This window comes from Galleria mellonella, unplaced genomic scaffold (genome assembly GCF_026898425.1).
Source record: "Galleria mellonella isolate WM207_F2 unplaced genomic scaffold, CSIRO_AGI_GalMel_v1 utg38, whole genome shotgun sequence".
Lineage (NCBI taxonomy): Eukaryota > Metazoa > Arthropoda > Insecta > Lepidoptera > Pyralidae > Galleria > Galleria mellonella.
The window spans coordinates 8978563-9001358 of NW_026442090.1; the positions used below are offsets into that span (position 1 = coordinate 8978563).

General features: G+C 30.4%; 1 protein-coding gene across 9 annotated transcripts in view; it reads left to right on the forward strand.

Annotated features, from left to right (window-relative positions):
• The window catches only part of LOC113522832 (protein sickie), a 197079-nt gene that overhangs the window by 137050 nt on the left and 37233 nt on the right, over nt 1-22796 (forward strand). For 6 of the 9 annotated variants that reach the window (XM_031913888.2, XM_031913889.2, XM_052897927.1 and 3 more), the window contains 12 exons: nt 6698-6878; nt 7203-7340; nt 7718-7774; nt 8254-8428; nt 9129-9221; nt 9511-9655; nt 12053-12166; nt 13215-13406; nt 14638-14741; nt 15555-15683; nt 16183-16265; nt 17168-17242. In XM_031913888.2, coding sequence (XP_031769748.2) covers nt 6698-6878; nt 7203-7340; nt 7718-7774; nt 8254-8428; nt 9129-9221; nt 9511-9655; nt 12053-12166; nt 13215-13406; nt 14638-14741; nt 15555-15683; nt 16183-16265; nt 17168-17242 — 1486 coding nt within the window. Of the gene's footprint in view, nt 1-6697; nt 6879-7202; nt 7341-7717; nt 7775-8253; nt 8429-9128; nt 9222-9510; nt 9656-12052; nt 12167-13214; nt 13407-14167; nt 14195-14637; nt 14742-15554; nt 15684-16182; nt 16266-17167; nt 17243-22796 lie in introns of all 9 variants that reach the window. The other 3 variants (XM_052897924.1, XM_052897923.1, XM_052897926.1) reach the window with 3 other exon arrangements.

Below are 22796 nucleotides of genomic sequence, written 5' to 3' on the forward strand. Positions count from 1 at the left end.
GGCGAGATACCCTACGTTCTCCCCTAACAATGATTCTTCATTTTTATAGAATAGTATTTATTAGATATTAAAGACTTAACTTTGATATTGACCTTTTATAATCACAAAAGGGCACACATATAGTAATAAATGTCTTAAAAAAGTACTTATAGAATTTACAACAATAAGAACAAAAACATATTATATCATATGATCAAAATAATTAAGATACGTACTTCAAGTCTTAATTGTCAATAGATGTACAATTATTTCATAGACCTACGTTATATCGATGGATAATTGCGTTAAACTTGTCCCCTAGTTAAATGAAAATCAACCGACCAAATCGCGATGTATGGCTAACTCACTAGTTACATTAGTCATTTAATATTGTTTTGTTACGTTTTCTTGTATTTTGTAAAATGTAGAATGCTTTTATCGATTCGGTCAAGTTTTATGGAGGGTTTCGATTATTAGATGTACAGATAGGCATATGAATCATGGTTTGTGTTATTGAGTGGCCGGTTGTCTTCTGGTCTTTCGATCAATGCTGGCTGATTGCCGATTGCTGATAATAAACGAACCCATTATTGAAAGCCTCTTGAACTTATAGTAGGATGCACAATACACATTCCATTGCTAATTTGTTTTATTACCAAATTCCTGTACAGATGTTAGATAATTAACAGCTATAAGAAACTACATTTCGTTACATTTTTAACGGTTCTTGAACTTTCTTTTATTACTCTCTAATTTTGTGTTGTATGCATTATTGTTACAAAGTTCATAATTATTTTTTATTTATGTCGATCTTTATAAAATAATATTATATATATATAACATACTGTAAAATAATCAACTTGTAATCTATCGCTTATTGAATTTGAGAGACAGAATCAATTTAATGAATTACAATTTGTTTGTCCAACCCATACGGTTTAATGAATTCGAATGGAAAATTATAACAGTAGTCTTTGAATAAATTTCTCATATACGGGGACATAAAAAAAAAGATAAATAAAAATAATTCACTAGAGCCATGGTTTCCATAGGATACTGACATGAATTAAAACTAGTATAGTAGACACTAGTAATATAGTTTAAATGCAGATACCTACATAATCCGACCTTATATATGTAGCTCTAATAAAAAGTTATTAGGAACCCTGTGAAAATTCGGAGCATATTTTGTAAACAATTCTCATTTCAAAAGTTTTAATTACGTATTTGGGTATTGTTGGGGAATGCACTGATATTGCAGCCTGCTATCGTCAGGTTGGAAGGATCATAAACCTAAGGATTATTTCTAATTTTGTAAACTTAACTTTGCAAGAAATCCCTATTTGCAGATTTAGTTGATATTTATATTTAACTCACGTCTCTGTGACAAGGCTTGTCTAAACTTTAGTACACGTTACTTCACTTTGCACTATGAGAGCATAATTGATCGCCCCGGGTGACACTAAATCTTTTTTATGGTCGAGAAAATAATGAACATACATATATGTAAAGTAAAAACAGTGACCTCTATATATGTGCTATGATTCTAATGAAGTAAAATAAATAAAGAAAAATTCTAAATACACATTCTATAATTAGAATTTTTCTATGACAATATTTCAAAATTGTTACTACCACTCTTTCTTACTGTTATTGTTAGCTCTAAGTTTATTTTAGTTTGAATATTGACGACACTAAATAAAATATATCTGATATTTGTATAAAATATTTTTTTAATTTAACTTAACAGTATGCTACAGTTATCAAAAATAATTTCGTGCTTTTTTCACAAAATTTGCATTTAGCTATAAAATTGTAAAATAATACAAATTGAACATAGCTACCTACATAGAACCTAGCCTACGTGATTTTTTTAAGTAAGTAAAATCATAAAAGCAAATGCATATGTAACGGATTAATTTGGTTATAGTTAATTATGTTTTGTAATTTTTATTTACATCTATAGAAATTGAAACTTCTAACAATTGTTTCTAAAAATATTTAAATTTAAATCTCTATTATAAAATGTCGGAGAAGCTATCGCTTTATCGATAATCGATGTGAATTCAAGTTGAATGCGCCGCTAGGAAATCCATTGCTTTTGAATAGATGCTGGTTTGCAGTAGTTACTAGTTAGAGCTACCGTCTCCTTTCAAAGTTTACCTATCTACGTATTTATTAATGTTTTGTTTAATATTATTTTTGTCAACATTAAAATAGAAGATTGCATAAGTATCGATAAGTTGTGATAATGGATAGATATAAAGTTTTTTAATAATCTTCCTTAATTGTACTGATATTAATAGAAATATCACTATTCTTTCTTAAATTTTTATAAAAATAAGGTGTTTATTTTTCTCGCGATTGCTCACGATTTTTTACAATTATTCCTGTTTTTATATCTTTCATTCATGTTAATTTCCATAATATAAAAAAACATGTATGCATTATAAGGGGTCCCACTGCAGTCAAAGCCCAGACGTTCGTAATATATATATATACAAATAATGGTAAAGTAGGAAGGAAAGAATAATGAGGGAGCTGCTCAGTTCATAGATAATGAGGTGGTAGCAGTCTCTTTCTTTCAGTGGATCCGTCATCATTAGTGAACGGCTTCAGGCGTCGAGTTTTCATTACGACGCCAATGTTTCAAATCACAAAACAGTGAAGACCCGGGGTTGTGGAGACCCAGATTAGCGTGTCTTACGATTATAGCTTGCGTACCTGTTATTACAGGGATAAAGGAGAATACGCTTGGGGAATAGCGTATCCTTTGCAAACTTCCTGAATTATAATTTCTTTGTTTATACGTGTGTACGTTATCTCTGCTCAGAATAACGATGTGGGCTCTAATAAACACTTCTGATACCCATTTTTGAAATAAATTTTATAATATACCGACGATCCGCTTTGGCGAGCACAGGTATATCTGTTTATAAACGGATATAAAGATATATAAGGATATATAAACGGATATAGTATTTTATATTAGCTATAATAGATTTTTTTTATACTTCGGGTTACATTAGTGTAATTTTTGTAGAAACTTTAAATTATTTTTTAAAAACAAAGCCAACAATACCTACTACCTACAAAACAAAGTCTATAATATTCGCTAATAATATAGCTTTCTATACATGAGAAATTTTAAAATCGGTTGAGTAGTTTTAAAGTGTATTCATTACAAATAAATATGCAAAAAATAAAATTTTTCTTCTTTACACAGTTAGTACAAATTCAAACTTTATGCTATAAATAAAGTCTTTGTAATTTCTTTGTCAGTACATTTACCTATACTAGGATGCACTTTGTACGTGTTTTTAAATCTATATCTTATATATTTAGTTTAGTAGGGTATGTAATTATTAATTACAATCTTAAGACAATTATTTTATTTATATATAAATACGTGAAATCACTTAAATTTTTCAAATGCTAAATATCCATTTATTTTTTAAATTTGCATTCGCGATAAAGTGGGACACTGCAGTATTTGTAACCGCAAAGGCTCGAGTGTCCACGTAATCTGTAACAGTTTGCTTAACCTACAGTCTACAAAAAACTTCTTAGCGTCATTCATTTCACACATAAGAGTTACATTTCTTTTTGATTTACGTATCTCGAAGGAATGTAAACATAGCTACAGTTATAAACGAGAGTAATGAGAATTCTCAGACTAATACGATTGTTTTAATATTTTGTAACTAACTCTAGGGTTATTACACAGCATAATTTGTCATTGCTCAGTAGAGTTCGTTAAAACTGTATTTTTGAAACTAAATAAGTACCTATATACCCGCCGATAAATAACGAATGATATATTTCGTGACACTTCGTAATTTTTGATCACTTTGTAGTTAGAATACAATTTTTATATTGCACGTAATAATTAATATGTATTAATATATCAACATTTATATCACAACAGATATAATATTACATATTATTAGCATTAGCAAAGATTATATGTGTGCTTTACTATCACAAATAGTTGTGTTATTTGTAGATATATCTACTATATTAAGTACTTTTTAAGTCTGCTTCTTACATATAAAGTAAAACAATTGATTTATAATGTACTATCTTATGGACAGCAGCGTCCCTCTTAAAACATCACCGAAGCCTACTGCGGTTGCCAACCTGCCTATAAAGCAGGGGAACTACTAACCAAACCCCCGAAGGGAAAGGGCTGTGTTCAGCAGTGGGCAGTTAATGGCTGATATGATGATTATGATGATGATGAAGTATCCTGTAACATTAGATGTAATTGTATATTTAACAGTCTTATTCATACATAGTTTCTCAACCTTATTTTTCTCACTACCCATTTTGTCATTTTTATTATTTTCTGAAAACCCCGTCTTAATTTTGCTTAACATCTGTCGCGAAATAAAAACAACTATTGCCATAATTTATTTATTAAATAGTAGTATTTTCTCTAATTTTTCTTGGTCTTCTACTGCTTCTTTGAAAGTCTCAACCACACACAAGAGGGTGTTATCAGCCACGTTGAGAATCTATGGGTTAATTATATTGATTACACATAACTAAGCACCTACAACGTATCGTACTCCAAGAGGTACTCGATAATGATTGATCATATTTATACCTATTTCTAATTGAAATATATACTTCTTATCGCAGTAGGCGAAACTATAGCGACCTCTTTACGTTACTAAAAATAGCCGAGTGCTATTATTCAACATAAAGGTTCCATTGATCTCAGATTCTAATAACGAATGATTAATGATCAAAATGAATACACCCATTCTTATACCGTATTAAGTTTGAATTACTACATATCTTGTTATAATTAGGTGTAAATATTGAGAACGCACTTGTTTATTTGTAATACAAAAATGTTATCTTTTCAGTTGGACTAACAATATTAATGTTTGATAACTGCGATAATTTAGGAGAATGAAGTGTAGATTCAATAAACAAAGTAAATAATACTTAACGTACAATTAAAAGATATTATATTTTAAGATTCAGTTTTACGAAAAAATAAGACGCTGACTTCAACCGTGGCAAAAGTTGAAGTCAGTTGAAGTCAAAATTAAATCTATAAGATCAACCAAAAAGTATATCCTTTTAGATACAAGTATAATTTTACAGATCGGTTTATAAATGAAAATTGAGTATTTGTTCCTTTTTTGAAATCGATTAAAAACAAGTTATAATTATATAATTTTATGTATATTTATGAAGCACTAACTATTAATGTATTTACTTGTAAATATACCAATGAATCTAAGTAGTTTGTTCGTTTTACAAAATAAATTTATAATTTTATTAAAAACTGGAATGAAAGAAAGAAGATCGACAAAACAAACAAATTAAAATAAAATTCTGCACAATAACGAAATTAAAGAATAAAAGCCCAGATCAGTAAAACTTACACAAAATTTTAAGTACCTATTATTTTTATTATACTTCTATAATTATAATACTAATATATATATATGTAGTAACTATATATATAATAGATGTATTTTTCTAAATATAATCATCAAAGAACTGAATATTGGATCCACAAATTCGAAAATGTAGGTCAGATGACAGCGACATGTTGCACGGCTTGAGGGAACCCTTTATATGAACAACCACCAATTGAATGCCTTTGTGTTCGAGCCTAAAGCGCAGTATGTATTCAATCTGCTTTGATCTCTAAAGCCAACAGGTTATATATACATCGAATTAATAATCTATCAGGGAGAAATTGGTTGAAACAAATAAAAGTCCTTTTTCATCAATCAATCAGTCAATTTAAATGTTCATAAGTAACTTTAATGCATTTTAAAATTTTCTGGATAAACCTATACAAAAGTGCTTCATAGAGCGTAAAAGATTTCTAAGTGCAAACAAAGAAGGGTCGATAAAATCTACTCATGTTTAAGTCACCCGTGTGATAAGGCGCTTTTTATGGAGTTTGTTTTTTTGAAGGCTAAGTAAAAAATCTTATAGAATCAGAACTCTAACTTGTTTCTTTGGAAAATAATAAAACTGCTTACTAATTAAGTTTCAGTTTTTGCACCAGAACCTAAATGAGGTAGCGTTTACTGGCAACGCTAAATAAACTTCTTAAGCTGGAAATAAAGTGTTTCATGTTAATCGTTGAACTTTGGTTATATCACGCAAAGGTCGTTTCGCAAGGCTGTGTAAAATCATAATTATATTTAACAGATTAGGAAGTTATGATTTGGGTAGCCTGATATTAGAGAAATGATGTGGGTAGCCCTTTATGCCTGCTTTATCCTCAAAGTTAGTATTAAATTGTAATTTTATTATTAAGGAGTTCCATTTTGTCTTGAATCTTGAATCTTTCGCTATTTATTTACATTACAGCATTTCTATTCTCATCAAAGGAATTAGTCATATAAGTAGATAGATATCGTAGATAAATACAAAGGAGTAATGTAGTAAAGGAGCGAGGAATGTATAAAATTTTACGTTACTAGTTATATACTGGCAAAACTCTTCCTTATGGGGGAGTTCTATGTTCAGCAATGGAACAGATAACAGCTGATAAAATAGTAACAATGTAAAGCTAGGCGTCAATCAATTTCATCTCCTATCCTAACAATTTCATACTATTCGTAAAAAACTGAAAATCAATTCTGAATAGTAAAGGGTTTTTCAATTGTTCACTTTGTGTTATTTTTATACTGTGTTTACATTTTATATTACATTTTCTAATTAAATAATGTTTTTACAGACGTGCTGGAGGTCGCAATAGAAGTATGGAGGGCGGCAGTGGCGTCGTGTACAGAGTAGTTGGCCGCACAAGAAGTAAGGCTGACTGTGCCCAGCAAACTGAACGGCAACCACCAGGACCTCGTCAGGACACCACCTGGAAGAAATACACCGACTCTCCAGGGGTGGGGACTCCGCCATTGGTATTCATTCGCAGTATTACAGAGCATAACGTTAAAGTATTCTACGTTTGTGATGGTTTTAATAGCTCTTTAGTATCTACATTCCGTTTGCTCTCCATTTGCATTCTATTATATTTAAGTATTTTAATCAAGTAAACTTCATGTTCTCCTTATTAATTTTTGACTTATGATCTAAGTTTAAAATACGTCTTTACACTGATACAGATAACTCCGGACCGTATTTTGTGCTGAAATATGTCTGAGAGTATGTTCCAGACTGGTCAATAGACAGATTGTACTGAAAGAAAACCTAAATAGAATAACATAAATTAACAATTATTGCAGAGTCAGCCAGCTCAAGCGCCGCCGAGTCCATCGCATGGACGCAAGGGGGAGAGGCGGACTGGACACCATTCTCCACAACATCACAAGAGAGAGAAACTTACAGCGGCCCAACAGTTGGGTATCGCACCACATCCACAGGTAGACTTTTGCTACGAAATTCTAAATTAATGTTTATTAAATGTTAAATTTCTAATTTACTTGTAACATTGAAAAAAAGGAATAAAATAAAATAAAATTCCGAATTTTCGGTCTCAATTTCGTGTTTTTGTTCATACTGAAATCAGTCCAATAAATGAAGCTTACCACTTTATTTGTCATAAATCCTACAATAAAAGTTCAAAGCAACGATATTTTAACATTTTGAAACAGTGTATATTATGTAATTTTAACATCAATTTCGTTTGATTCCGAAATTTCGGAAAACATTTCATGGTAGACCCTCTGTTTATATACCTATACGAGAAGTAACAGTCCTAATCAAATATCCGTCTATAAATTATATAATTATTTTTCAGTACCCAACAGTGGCTAATTCACCTAGTCAACATTCCTCAAGAAGTGGTGCTGCACAGGTTAGTTTCTTATAAAAAAGAAATAATATTTTTTTTTGTATAATTTATTTTTATGAAATTCGTTTATTTCTAATCAGGAATGACTAGACTCACCGATAATCATTCACTACAGTTCGACACATTTGATATTCTTATAAACTATTACGGTAAAAGTAATAGTTATAATAACTACTGAATTCGAAACTAGTTGAGCATCCCCGAATTTATAACTTGAGTAAATTCGACATAAACAATATAGTGTAAAACTTATATATGAAATTTATTCTATTACTATAAAGCGGAAATATTTATTTGTTAATTTTTGAAAAATAGTTTTACTATCAAATATAGCTCACTTTTTAAGAAAAGTTATAGGCTATTCAACATCACGATGCAACCACAGATAAAGTCGCGGCATACAAATCTGTATGGACAATTTTTAATTTAATTTAGTTTTTATGGTAAATATTTTCTAAATAATCATGAAATTCTTTTTTCAGCTGCAGTCACCCAGTGGTGCTTCATCTCGTCCTTCCAGCGTCTCAAGTGGAGGTAACGGTAGCAGTTGTTCAGCAAGTAAAGCCAAAGTACCCCAAAACTTCGGATACGTGAAGAGACAAAATGGTGTGCAACAGCCTGCTCCTCAAGCCAATGGTCCGCCACAACATGGACATGGTATGTAAAATATTTAAAAACAAAATTGTACCTAAGTAACACAAACGGACACTATTAATTATACACGGGCACTATCCTTAATCCATATACTTGGCATTTATGATCTTCGGGGAGAAGTCAAAATATTGGTAATATTCATAGATTAAAGATAGTTTCTACTTTACTTACTTCTTTTAAAGCGACACCTCGTACAACAAATATCTATTTCTTGATATTTCAAATCAGGAACAGTGAAGTGCAAAAAAAAAAACTAGAAAATTAAGAACCCATCAATATTAAAAATTAACACATACTTTTACCGACCTATGACGTGATTTTCAAAAAATATAAAAATATAGAAATAAATTCAATAGAATAGATGTTTCTCTTGTTCATTACATGAACGATTTTATAAACTAAAAATTAAGATGCCAAAGCCGCAGTTATATTTATAGAAGAAAATACTATAACAGCGAAATGGCGCCATACATCATTTTATTTGTCGTGTGGTCCCGGCATAGAGTAAGTCACCCCTTCCCTTCCTGTGAGTATCATAAGAGACAACTAAATGGTCGAGGGATAGGTAGTAACGTCCCTTTTTAAACATCACCACAGGGGGAAACCTATATTTAGCAGTGGATAGTTAACGGCTAATTATAATAGTTTATAAAAATTATGAGCGAATTTGTGCTTAATTAAATTGTTTCTTTTATATTTTTAGGTGGACGAACGGCCCAAGTATCTGCGGTTCCTAGAACGAAAGTTAAAGTATCAGGCGGTACACAAACATGTACGCAAGACCTCCAAATACATAGTAAGTCACATTTTGTAATAAATAAATAATTATTCGCCTAATTCTTAATTCATTCAATAAGTTAAAAGATTCATTGTTTTTGTATCAATACCATGTTTCATATTTATCTTAATTTATATCACAGTTAATTAAATGCTTCTATATAGCTTGTAAGTATTTTGTAAGTAGAACTTAACTGCATTTCGTTCTGTCTCTATTATCAATATCGGAATTGTAATTTAGCTGTATTATACATGCGACTTTTTAAAAGAAACAGATTTATTATAACTAATTTACTTATTCTCGTCAGAAAATGGAATCGGTCCCAAATCATACTCGCTGGGAGGTACGGCTGCGGCACAGTTGTCTGCTTCTGTAAGGGAGCGACTGCTTGGCTCACAATCACTACCTAAACCTGGGACCCACGAGTTTGCGGCACTGTTTCACCATCACAGGTAATCACTTTAGTAATCAATTTATTTTGATTATTTGATTGGAATTATTTTGTTTAATTCTGCTACCATTAGCGTGTGTGCGACTATCAACACTTCAAGATTGAACACTATTAATATTACCAGAAGTTCCATAATCTTTCATGTTGGTCATAAAACTCGGACTGCCATTTCATCCACGCATGTTTTATGACACGTGTTTCACATCTAAACGAGGCAAATAAATAGGAGCTTAGTGTTAACTGTTCGGCACCCAAAGTACCGAAATAAACCAAATAATTTTAATCAAATAATCAGTTATGAAATATCGCAAAATAAAGCCTGGTTCAGTAGAATAATTGTTTTTGTATTATAGATGTACTTACTGTTATAATAATAGTGTTTGCTAGATTATAATATTTAGTAAAATTCTTATAAGTTTGCATAAAATTTACGTACATTTACTAACTCATATTCATAAAACCTAAAATTTTGCAAATTCCTCAATTTTTCGAATTTGACAATTGTTAGGATTTACAACAATTTACAGTAATATTTATTTACGAGTACATTACTAAAGTAAATGTTAAAATTGTAAAAAACATGTAAAAAACAAACAAACTTTGTTTGTTTCTTACCTCTTAGCCAATTGTAATAATTGGCATACCTACATGGTTTTTTTAATGAAAAAAAGCATAGGATATTTTTTATCGCTGTCTATCAATATATTCCAGTTCAGTGGAGAAAGTCGTGGATAAATACTAATATGCAAAATAATTTGGAAGATACACTGCAAAAATTGAATAGCTTTTGTATCCTATCTACAGCTAATATTATTGTATAACTGGTCTGCAAACCAATGATTCTTCCGTACCAATTGTCCAGTTGACATTACCAATTAAAACAGTTTATATCATTTGCTGAGAGATTGATTAACTCAAAGTCGGAGTGAGAGACATAGAACATACGTTCTCATTTTTTCTCAACGAATTTTATATTATCGTCATGATGATGTTGAAATAGTGAGACAGAGTTGTATTTTATTTGTTTTTAGTACTTTTATCTATTTTGAATAAACATTTATTTTAAGGTTTTATATTTAATGATTTTTCAATATTTTAATTAGTATTTTTTTATGATATAATTTTGATTTAAATATTTTATATAATAAAAAAACTGAACTGACACAGACTTCAAATTATAAACAAAATATCTTTTTAATAAAATTAAAAAAGAAAATAACAAGGTGCGTCGTGCACAATGTGTATAATATTAATAATATAAATTGTAATAATAATGATAATGAATACACTTGACTTTAGACCGAAGCAGTATTACTAAAATTATATTATTTAGTTTATCAAAACAGATATGGCCCCGTACACAAGGAAACATACTTATTATTTAATAAGCTGAAAATGCGATTGTATGTTTATCATGAGGATTATTGCCTTCAAATAATTAAGAATGAAGTATTAGAAATACAAATGCATCTCTGTGTAATATTGATCAATGAACATAAAGTCCACTGCATCAAAGTATTTCGTTGTGTGTGGACGTGGACTTTGTCATTGTGTGATAGAGTGTTTTTATACAGATACCTATTATGTAGTGATCAGTGCATTAGTAGAATATGTTTAAGATGCCTTACACATACAGGTTCTCACCTGTTTCATTATAGTTTTTTGGTATTAATAGCTAATTTATAAGCATTCATATCGAAATGTGGTAATCTCTTTATTATCAGTCAATTTTCTGAAAAAAAAAATTAATATTATAGATAAAGTGATTTTGTATTGTCCAAAAAACATTAATAACTGAATAAGTTTCGTATAAAACTTACCATAAAAAATTAAATTGAATTTAAATTTATAATGAATTTTTCTCTGTGACATAGGATATATATAGTACATTTATGTATAGCATTATATATAGCAAATTTCATTTTAAATTCGTAAAGCCAGTTGAGCATGAGTGAATAACAATATGAAAAAATCATTATAAACTTTATCATTTACATTAATATTAGTGTGTACAATAAAGTATAAATAAATAACTTTATAATATTATTAAGGTGACAATTTTTTATACACAGTACAAAAATACATACTATAATAATACATATTGTATGTAATATGTCTTATTTACATTTATATGGTTGTTAAAGCAACGCGTAAATAAATATTTGATGGTTTTGATGTAAAATCAAACGATAAGATTTGAGACATGTTTATCTTTGTTTATATTTGATTTGGATATAAAACTTATAAACCGTGAGAATTTTAGAATCAGTACTTAGTTTGATTTAATAGAGATCGAGTGTCTTTTAAAAATAAAACACCTTGTGTATTTGTTTTAGTTGTTTTATCCACGGAAAGAAACGGTAGATAATATTTGTTAAATTTGATATTTTATTTTCAGAATAACACCAAGAGGAGGAATGAAGATCAGTGACGGTAGTCTCTCAGATACTCAGACGTATTCTGAAGTGAAATCTGATTACGGCATACCTTACGCACCATGGCTGCGGCATAGGTTGGTATTTAATATTGTACCTATTTCGGATTGATTGAAGTGTGGTTTTGCAATAACAGTCCCTCACTTGTGTGCTAGTGTAAATAGTGTGTTATAATATTATTTTCTTTTGAATTACAGTTAGGTGCAACCGATATTCTTTGAAGAAAATTCAATATAAATAATTTAATTGATAAAGTATTACATTTAATATAACTTTCACCAATGAATACCTATTAGAGTGAAAAATAATAACGTTCTAGATTTTTAATTTTGATACATTAACTAATTGTATTATTACTAGATATTATTCATAATTCAGTTTAAACTCATACAATGTGTATATACCTGCCTAAAATTGTATGTTGTTCCGTTTATATCATTGTCATAATCATCGCCATGATTCTTATTATAATTATCATTATTATATTCATCACTCGATTTGTATGCATTTTGTGTGTCATATCGATTTATCTTTGATCTGTCGCAAAGTATATTTCATGTACTTTTATATATTCTTTAATCATATCCATATGCTTTATACTCGTACTGTCCTGTATCCATCATGGCCAGTTGTAAATAGCAAGCATTTTATTTACTTGAAGTATGAAAAATAAAAAAGTTATAAAAATATTATTTGTATTAAAAATAGAATCGATATGTTTTTGGATAAGCAGATATGCAAAAAGTACTCTATTTTGTATCCTATAATGTTTTTTAAGCAAATATCACGAACACGCCATTAAAAAGGTTAGATTATAAATTATTTATAAATTGTTCAAATAGAATAAAAGATATATATATTGGTCATATAAATAATTTGGCATTAAAATTACAGCAATCATAGTTAACAGTAATAAAATAAATTGACTAAAGTTTACCTGCATTAACATTATGCTTACCACAATTGGTATATTTACTTTTAACAGCTCTAACATTCTGCCAATTCCCATGAATTTATTTAATATATTAAAATATTTATAAAAAAAAATATCAAGTGAGCATATTTGCACGTGCAAGCACATTACAGCTGGCCAGCACGATCCATCATCATTTTCCCCCATTTCAGCAATACATACTCGGCGAGCGGACGCCTCTCCGAGGGCGAGTCGATGGAGTCTCTCACGTCGCTGCACTCTGCGCAGGCGCACAACCACACCTCTTCCCCTAACTCACACCACCGCAGCTCACTCACACACAATAAGCTCATCATGCACCGAGACGCTCAGGGCTCCAGACTAAACAGGAGCAACAGCATTAGGTGGGTCGTGGTTGTACAGCAGATTAATGCATACATTTTGAACAGATTTTTATCGTCCACAATTAATAGTGAGTGAACTGATTTTGATAGTCGTACCACAGATAAAATTTAGTTTTAATAATAGTTTTCTCATGGTCCTACTGGAAATAAATAGTTATTCTTACATAAATTAATCACACCATAGCATAGACCAAAGCGGTTTCGTCACGTTAAAAAATAAAACATATTTTAGCAATTTCTGTTATAGGTCCGGAAATGAAAAAAGAAAATCTTAAACTTGCAGTCTTAAAATTTTATGCTATTTTAAAATACAATATACCTACATAATTATTAAGCACTAGTAAATTGTGTTTTAATTCAGGTAGTAGAAGAGAGTCAACACTAAAGATAACAATAAAACATTGAGAAAGGATCATGTTATTAGGTTTGAGAGTTGCTTTATTTTAGGATACATGGCAACAATTTCTGTAAATGTCATCATTATATTATAGTAACATAAGTACTACGTAAATAAGGTAGATATAAGTAACTAGTTACTCTAATAACAGATGTAAAAAAATATTAATCTGTATCGTCGTGGTGAATGGTGTCAATAATTATCATTGTAGTCCCTTATCATATCTTCTCATAATTTCCTATCTATTTTTTTTATTTCATGCTTATCTAATGTATATATTGTCGTTCAGGCTTCACATTATTATTTTATGTATCTCTAATATATAAATTAACAATATTTGAAGTCCTGTTGGTTGAATTTTTAGCTACCTCAGAGATAGGACTTTCCCAAGGTATGCAACCTGTAACAAGGTTGGAATTTTGCTCATGTTTTCGCTTCGAGGTGGCACGCTTCACTATAACGTACAAAACAAATGCATGATATACAAAACATGGCACGGCTTACTGTCACTTGTCATTAATATACATTACTCGTTAAAGAACTGTGTACTTAATCATTACTATTTGTTTTTTCGCAATTGTGCAATTAATTGGATATATTTTTGCAAAACAACGCACAATCGTGTTTACACAGTCACGTTTGTTAATTATTTTTTTCATTATTTTTATTTATAACATCAACTATTCGTTGTAACAGTTAATTGAATCACTTACAAATACAATAATTATTTTCAGTAATACATAGGCTTTTGTCGTTATTACGCTGAATATGTTTGTATACTGTGTCGTATCGTTGACGTTTTTGAAAAAAAATTGATAGTAATCGTATTTACAGATCAACAAAATCCGAGAAATTGTACCCTTCAATGCTGCAGCGATCGTCGGAGAGCGATTATGAACCATACTATTGTTTACCTGTACAGTATGGACCAGGGCAAGGTAAGACATTTCATTTCAATATGACTATTTTATTTTTAAATAATTTTATGTTTAATTACCGCTTGCTTCCTATTAACCTTAATAAAAAAAAAACTTTATTTGTTCTTGTATAAACCTGTTCAGACTTACAACATCAACACGACAGGCACGATTCATAAACTCTCCCCTTTGTCGAGGCAAGAGATAAATTTTATTATTTTCTCTTCCGCAAAATGTGTCAGTAAATTTTATTTAGTAATAACTTTGTCGTTCACAGTGTTGTATGCTTTATTTCTGAAGCTCAATGTCCAAGTTTTGTATCCTCGAATAAATTTACGCAAACCAGTTAATCATTGCTATCTGGTTAGCGAAGGCGCTTCTAATACAAAAATAAAATTGCTATAAGTTTTATAAAAGGCGGCCGATGCTGTTAATAGAGTCGCAAAATACAAATGATTATAAATTATCAGATTATTTAAAAAAAAAATTGGTGAAATAACAACAAAAAATTAAGAACCGTCTATACTAACATTACGCATCCAGCTATTAAGTTAATATTAGAAATTTTTGTTTTAAGCATGAATATATTCTTAATTTTACGTACGGCTAACTTAGCTAATAACTTTTCTACAAATAAAAATACATCTACAATATATACATAGCCGTATATAGTAGCAGAGTCCAAATGTAATTAATATATGGTTGATATATAATATTATTAAATACTATCAAATAATACTAGAATTACTAGATTATTTGAATAATTCTAGCGATTTCGATAATAAAAGTGTATTCAAGAGTGCATGTTTGAATCATACATAGATAAAATTATAGGTCTAAACTATGGTGTATCGGAACCACCGTCACCTTCCCCGCGATCAGCCCTAAGCCCCACCCACCAGCCCGGCAATGTGATGCACACACCAAGACATTCCCATCACTACCCTAAGAAAAATGACGACGGTGAGTATATTTTAAGAAATTTAAAAAAGAAAGATATTGTGTTTTGCTTCAATAGAACTTACTAACAATACAATACATAAATAATTGATCCTAAGACAGTCAGTTGATGTCCAAAAGCAGTTGAAATATGAATTCGATTAATCGATTAAATGTTTCATTTTGTTACAAATTTTGTTTAGAGAGTGTTTCTGTGATGATTTCAACAACGTTAATTTTATTATAAATTCTATTGAAATTGATGATATAAATCATAATATCATATAAGGGATTCAATAGTAATGTACCGATTTTGATAAACTTTTTTGAAAACAATACGACTTACTCCCATAGTCGTATTATATCCCATATATGTGTTTTTATAGAACGAAGGCGTTTAAAAATTTTAGTACATTAACCTCAGATGATTGTTGAGTAATAGTTATAGTCATGTCTAAATTTATATACTGTTAATTTTTTTAAATTCTAATAACATGAAATTAATAATATGATTATGATGCAGTGCATGGCTCTACTGCATCGCTGGTATCGACGGCGTCGTCGCTGGCAGCGGGGGCAGGCTCTGAGGAAAGACAAGCTCATGAGGTAAGTCTAGTCCGTTGACCGAGATATATAGATCAACAGAGATAAAATATACTCGATGTCCTTCCCCATCCCAAATAGTATGTGCATGACAAATTTCGTGATGATTGGTTTAGCCATTAAAGTCGAGAGATAAGAAAGACGTAAGAAAGTAAGTATTTAAGTAATCTCAAACAGGAGGATACTGTCAATTCGTCTGTATTTTAGTGCATATATTATACAATAATATCCGCTGACTTTAAACCGATTTTGATATTCTTAATATCGATCTATTTAGTTTACTTCTGTATATGTGGGTTCTATGCTATGTTTATTAAAAATAAATCTTTGTTTTTTTTTGCAAAGTTTTATATTCAGTTTATTTTGTACATATTTTATTTACTACTGATCAAAATAATTTTAGATCATATTTCACAAAAAAGCTAAATTCTGTCGACTGCATGGAAAAATATACAAATTAATATAACTATTGCCAAAGATATAATTTAATTGCGTAAGATAAATAAATAACTGAATTAAGAAACGCTGTTTTTTCAGTCACTTAAATAGATACCTTCTTATTTACCTTAAAATCTTATGTATTCTTATTTGAATCGTATATAGTTTATCCGCATGTAGTTATAGTAATTGTATATAAAATATCTTAAAGTTAGGATATAACCTACTCAAATTTCAAGCTTCATTCAAATCCATTCAGCCGTATAAACGTGATTGAGTAACAAATATATGTACAAATATCTGAACTCCTTTACAAACTTTCACATTGAAAATATTCGTAGAAATTTATACTTACAAATTATTTGATTAATAACTTTCACATTTCTAATATTATCAGAAGAGAATCCATTTACATTTATTATAACGCTTTATATTGTGTTCAAATATAGATACATATTTTATAATAGGTCCGGAAATTGAGAAGGGAGCTCGCAGACGCCAAAGAAAAAGTGCATACGCTGACCACCCAACTGACTACTAATGTGAGTAATAATCATACTTTGTTATCTATACATTCTCATTACACAGGTTAATTTCCTTTTCTCGGAAAACAAAGGTGATTAGTGCGACCATTTTCAACCGTTTCCAAAGCTACTTATTCTAGTCGTCTATTGAATTACAAGGTAGGCATGTCAACCAATGAAATGTGAGAATTATAATTTGTCAACATGTCATCGCGTGACTGCTTTGACGCTCGCATAACTAGCAGCAACAACGACCAACAAAACAACCCACAACAGTGTAACGCGACACCACAATCGTAGACAAAATAGTGTCCACTGATGCTGATTCTACTATTCGAAACAATGTAACATTATATCTTATTACGCTGTCGTTTCGTAATTGTGGTTGACAGGACTAGGTTCATTAACAAGTTTTACTAAACTTTCACTTTCTATTTTCAAATGACATTTGTTATTACCGTTAACTCGGTGGGCGCATATTATTTATCATATGAGAGCTTTATCATACAGTTTTTAAAGATCATTTTAAACATGTGAAAGTAGATACGAAATGATGGAAAAATTAAATACATTATTAAAATACGATTCAAGCCCTAACTGATAAAATGGACGAAAAGATGTAGTATGGAAATTTCTTGAATAATAGGTTAGGTATATGTCGACGATGGTGTTTTCCGTATAACTTGTTTGTTGTTTTTATTTTTTGTGTATTTCTCAAATGTTTGATAGGCATAATTTACGCTCTGCTACAAGTAATTGAATCTCAAAGATGAAACTAGATATAAGAACTATCGTGGCTTTATTCAAGTATTAAATTCGGGATGCCCGATAGTCTTAGATTTAAAAGGAGCCCTTATTCTTATTATTTATCTATACAATATAGATAAACAATTTAAGAATAAATGAAGTTTTGATTTCATTATTAGGTATCTTTTAAAATTTGACCTCTAAGCCCAAAAAGAAAAAAAAAGTGTTATATAAACATTAATGTAAATGTATAAACATGAAACTTATATAATTTTGTGCTCTGAAATAAATGTGAAAATGTGATATGAAATTTTATAAATAAAGGATTATAAAATTAAGATAAAAAATGAATAGGAGACATAAAATAGTAAAATATTATTGTTACTAGGTTCATTTATTAGATTGTAAAGTATAACGTGAACGATATTAAAAGGACTCGTTATTAGTTTCTGAAATATAAATACCTATTTGCCTAGATCGATAGGTGTTCTATTACCCTAAACCTACATATTTCAACATTTCAAGAACTGTCCATTATAAATTATCCCTTAAACAATGTAGCCATATTTTGCAGAGCCAACCTTGTTGAGAGCAAGAAAGTTGATATGAAATGATACTAAGGGTCAGCAAATAATAGTAACGTACAGCATGACCGTGAGACACTAAGTCGCCCGTTTCGCTCCCATATCTGGCATAGGAATGTATGCCAAACGCCAACTGCCTCTGTGCTATCTGCGAATACGATGTTAAGTAAAGGTAGGGTCCTACTGTAGCTCTGCTTATCGCGATCATGACGCACCTTTGCTATTGTCAGAATACAGAGCAGATACTACTTATGTAGTTTGTTGGTACTTGTCATTACATATTTTACATATGATATGATGAATAATAATGACGGCTGTATTAATTTTGAAATATACATTTAATTTTGTTAACAAACAGGCTAGTTGGGTAAGCTGAGTATTAAAATTATGGAAATATTTTTTTAAAAATTACAATATTTTCTATAACTTACTCATTAACTTAATTAAAATCTTATTATTAATATTGTCGGTATTGGATATATTTTTTTATAGATGTTAATGTTTATTATTTTGTACTTTATGATCTACAGTAACTAAGAATGCACTTTATAAAAAAAAACATACATCATAGATGTTACATCTGTCTTGTTTGATATACATTTATTAATATAGGACTGACAATACACTATCTAGATATTGCACGAGTCAGATATTATACTTGGGAGTTAAACCGATTTTAATTATTTAGTATTTTAGACATTTAACAGAAGAATAAAAAAAAATTAAGGCGAAATAAATAATGATCGCTACATTTTATGAATTGTACACTGTATATATAAGCGGCGTGACAAAGCGTCAGTAACCGCGGTCCGATATGGCGGATGGCGACAAACTTGGTCCTTCTGTTGACCTGATAGCTGTACTGCTGAAATGACGTGTTCCCTTTATATCCAAATGTGGAAACAGATCTAGATACTGTAGGTGGCCATATGTTTCTAGATATTTAAGTTGTACGTAGGAATATACAGGTCGTATTTCATTTTAATTTTAAATTACTAAGTTCGCATTATCTTATCTCACCGTGACTTTAAATTCATTGATATTTCTAGTTCAACTTAACAAAAAATATTATTATAAAAAAATACTACACACATACTGTAATCTCAGATAGTTATTAAAGTAGGTATCTACAGACATTTTTTTTTTTATGGGAGAAAATGGAATGGTAACCCCGCCTGCGTTAACGGAATATGCTGGCGGAGCGGTGATAGATGAGAATGAAAACAGGCCAGTTAGCCCATCATGATGAATTCATCAGGAAATAACCATAATAGTTTCCAGGAAGAACCGCGAGGAGGTCGACTTGGTTGGATATATTGCTAGCAATAGGATTCTCAGTCTCCATTCACTAACAATCCCTTTCCCCAGGTACAGACATTTTATCAAGTGTTGCAGTAAGTTAAATTTTGTACGATTCCTAAATACACACGTATAGGTACGACTATAAGTTTAACGTGATGTTTTAAGCATAAAAATGCTTTATTTTTCTAACATGGTATTAATATGATAATTAAATTAAATCGTATTAAAAAATTTTATATTTCATTTTCATTTTCTACATTATTTCATTCGCATGTTAGAATTGTGATCACTGATCAGGCAATTTAATCCTCATTTTCATTAATATATAATAATTACGAGGCAAACAGCGTACACACTAAAAAAGTTTGAACTGAATAACTGTTTTCTAATGTCCACCTGCACATTCAATCCTTTCATCGTAACAAAGGAAAAGAAAAGTTTTCAATGAGTATCGGGTTTTGTTCATTTAATTTACTGCCCGGTAAACTTCGCCGCCATAAATAATTCAACAGCGTATATGCGTCCATCGTAGCACTTGTATTGTTTAGTTTTGGAACGCTGCGTTCGACTAAAGGGCCTTTCTTTTTCTACACTGCCAATACGTAGTTTAATTCTTTGAAATAAGGTTTATTTCCGTGACTAATCGAGTACTTTTTATCTCGCACGAGCTGCTTCATTCCAGATCATCTAGATCGCTATTTCCTTTTACCTTATGATACAGCGGTAATAATTTCTGTTAATTACAATCATTAGAAATCGATTTCATACAAGTTTTTGCCCTTCTCGTTTTTTAATATCAGATGTTTAACCATATCTTCCAGACCGCTTGCTTAACTGTTACAAACGAATAACCAATTATTTTAAATAGCGACCTGAATTGATGCCTCCATTATTGGTGCTTCCTTTTGAATGATATTGGCTGTCAATTTATTTTTTAACATTATCAAAATGTCCTCCACCTACTTGTGATAATATAATAATTATTTTAAAGGCGCTTTTACGATATTTTGTCGTGTTAGTAAAAAATAAAAATATTCTCTTCATTTTGTGTAAATTAGTAATAGCGAAAAATTGTTTTAGTCAACTTCGATAATATGTTAAAAAATGGCACAGAAATAACAGAATAAGAAACAAAGAATTCAACTCCCAATTTCACTGCTCCTAAGTGAGGTCGATTTTTTTAAACTTCCTACCAAATTAATCATAACATAAATTATTTCAGAAAGCACTTAAAATAGCTTTAGTAAATTTACAAGATATCCAGGCATATATTAGAATATATATTACAATGTTTTTTTTTTTATACAACATTAGAATGGCAAACAAGCTGACGGCCCACCTGATGGAAAGTGGTAACCGTCGCCTATAGACATGAGCAGTACCATGGACATAACAGAGTATACTGTTTCGCCCGTGATACCCCCCATGCGTTGCCATTCCTGAGGACTTAAGTGTTTTTCCTCTGTATCCAGTAAATTCACGCCATATCCCACCCTTCAAACCGAAACACAGCCATGCAAACACAACTGCTTCACGGTTGAAACACGAACGGGACAGAGGTACCCAAGCAATCGACTTTTGTACAAAGTCTCCCTCTGGTATGTCAAATAATATAATTCAGTCGATATAATGACTGAATGATGAATGGAGTATCCATTATAAAGTCACTATACAAACAGTGAATTAAATAATAGTGTTAATTTATGTTTTAGTTTAAAATTTAATATTCTCAGTATAACCTTCACATTTATAACATCCTTATTTTTCATTTCAAGCTACACACCTTATTGCTTATATCTATTTAAATTTATTATGTTCATATTTAATTTGGTCGGAGTCGTGTGGATTGTTTACATCTTGACTAACAAGCTTTGCAGTAGAGTTCATGTTTGGCAACGCCACCTATGCTCTGCAGCTGGGGCGTGTTTTGGAACCACGCCAACAATAACAAAACAAAGAAGTGCATTTGCAAATAAATGTCTCATTGTTTTAACTTAACTTCTCTGCTAATATGAAAGTAATTTTGTATTAAATGTATAACGTGTAACTTGTCGTGATACATAAAGTCTGTATTGATACTATTAAATGTTTTGTTGTAAAGTTGCCTTGTGCTTCTAATAAATAAATAAACTTAACAGCAACCTACTGTTAAATAAATTTATTCTGGTTCTAAATATAAGTGTAATACAGATGCAGTCATTGGTAATAGATTAAGTTAACGTTCAAGTATTTATGTCTTTGAAGTTTACAAAGATACTCGTAGTCATACTCGGCTCAAACTAATGATACGGTGAATAGTATAATCTGATATCAGCTTAATGAAAAGAGACTGGAAAATTTACAAATATTGGTACACCTTTCGCGAGCATTCGCTCTGTATAGATAACACACAAAGGGATTTGCATCTTCTTGAAAGCATAAATAAACTACTATTATTACTTGTTTATAAAGTGATTAACACTTAGCACATTATTGGAATATTACTATGCTCTATTTGTATATGAAACTTTATTAAAGTTCGTTTGATTGTTTAAGCGTGATTGACTAATAGATCCTATCCTATACGATCATCTTTTCAAAATATTTGTAATTTTAATATATTCTACGTTACATTGATTCCTTATACTTTATATGACTGGTACACTATCAACATAATTCTAAATTTATTACCTTGTCCGTGCATAAAAGTATAAACTCGTTATCATTTTGGACTTGTTTGTTGTCATCGCTATCCAGATATGGGGCAAACACATCATGAATAAGTTATTGTCGTTTGTTTGTACTATGTTAAACAAAAAGCTGGTATCGTTTCTGTATGGTCGCCGTATGTGCGCAGAGACGTTATCAAATGTAACTCGAGTCCGTGGCCCATAAATCTTTAGAAGTGCCTGCCGTTTGCGCAACAAGTGCCTCGCGTGATAATATGTTCGTCCCAAGTT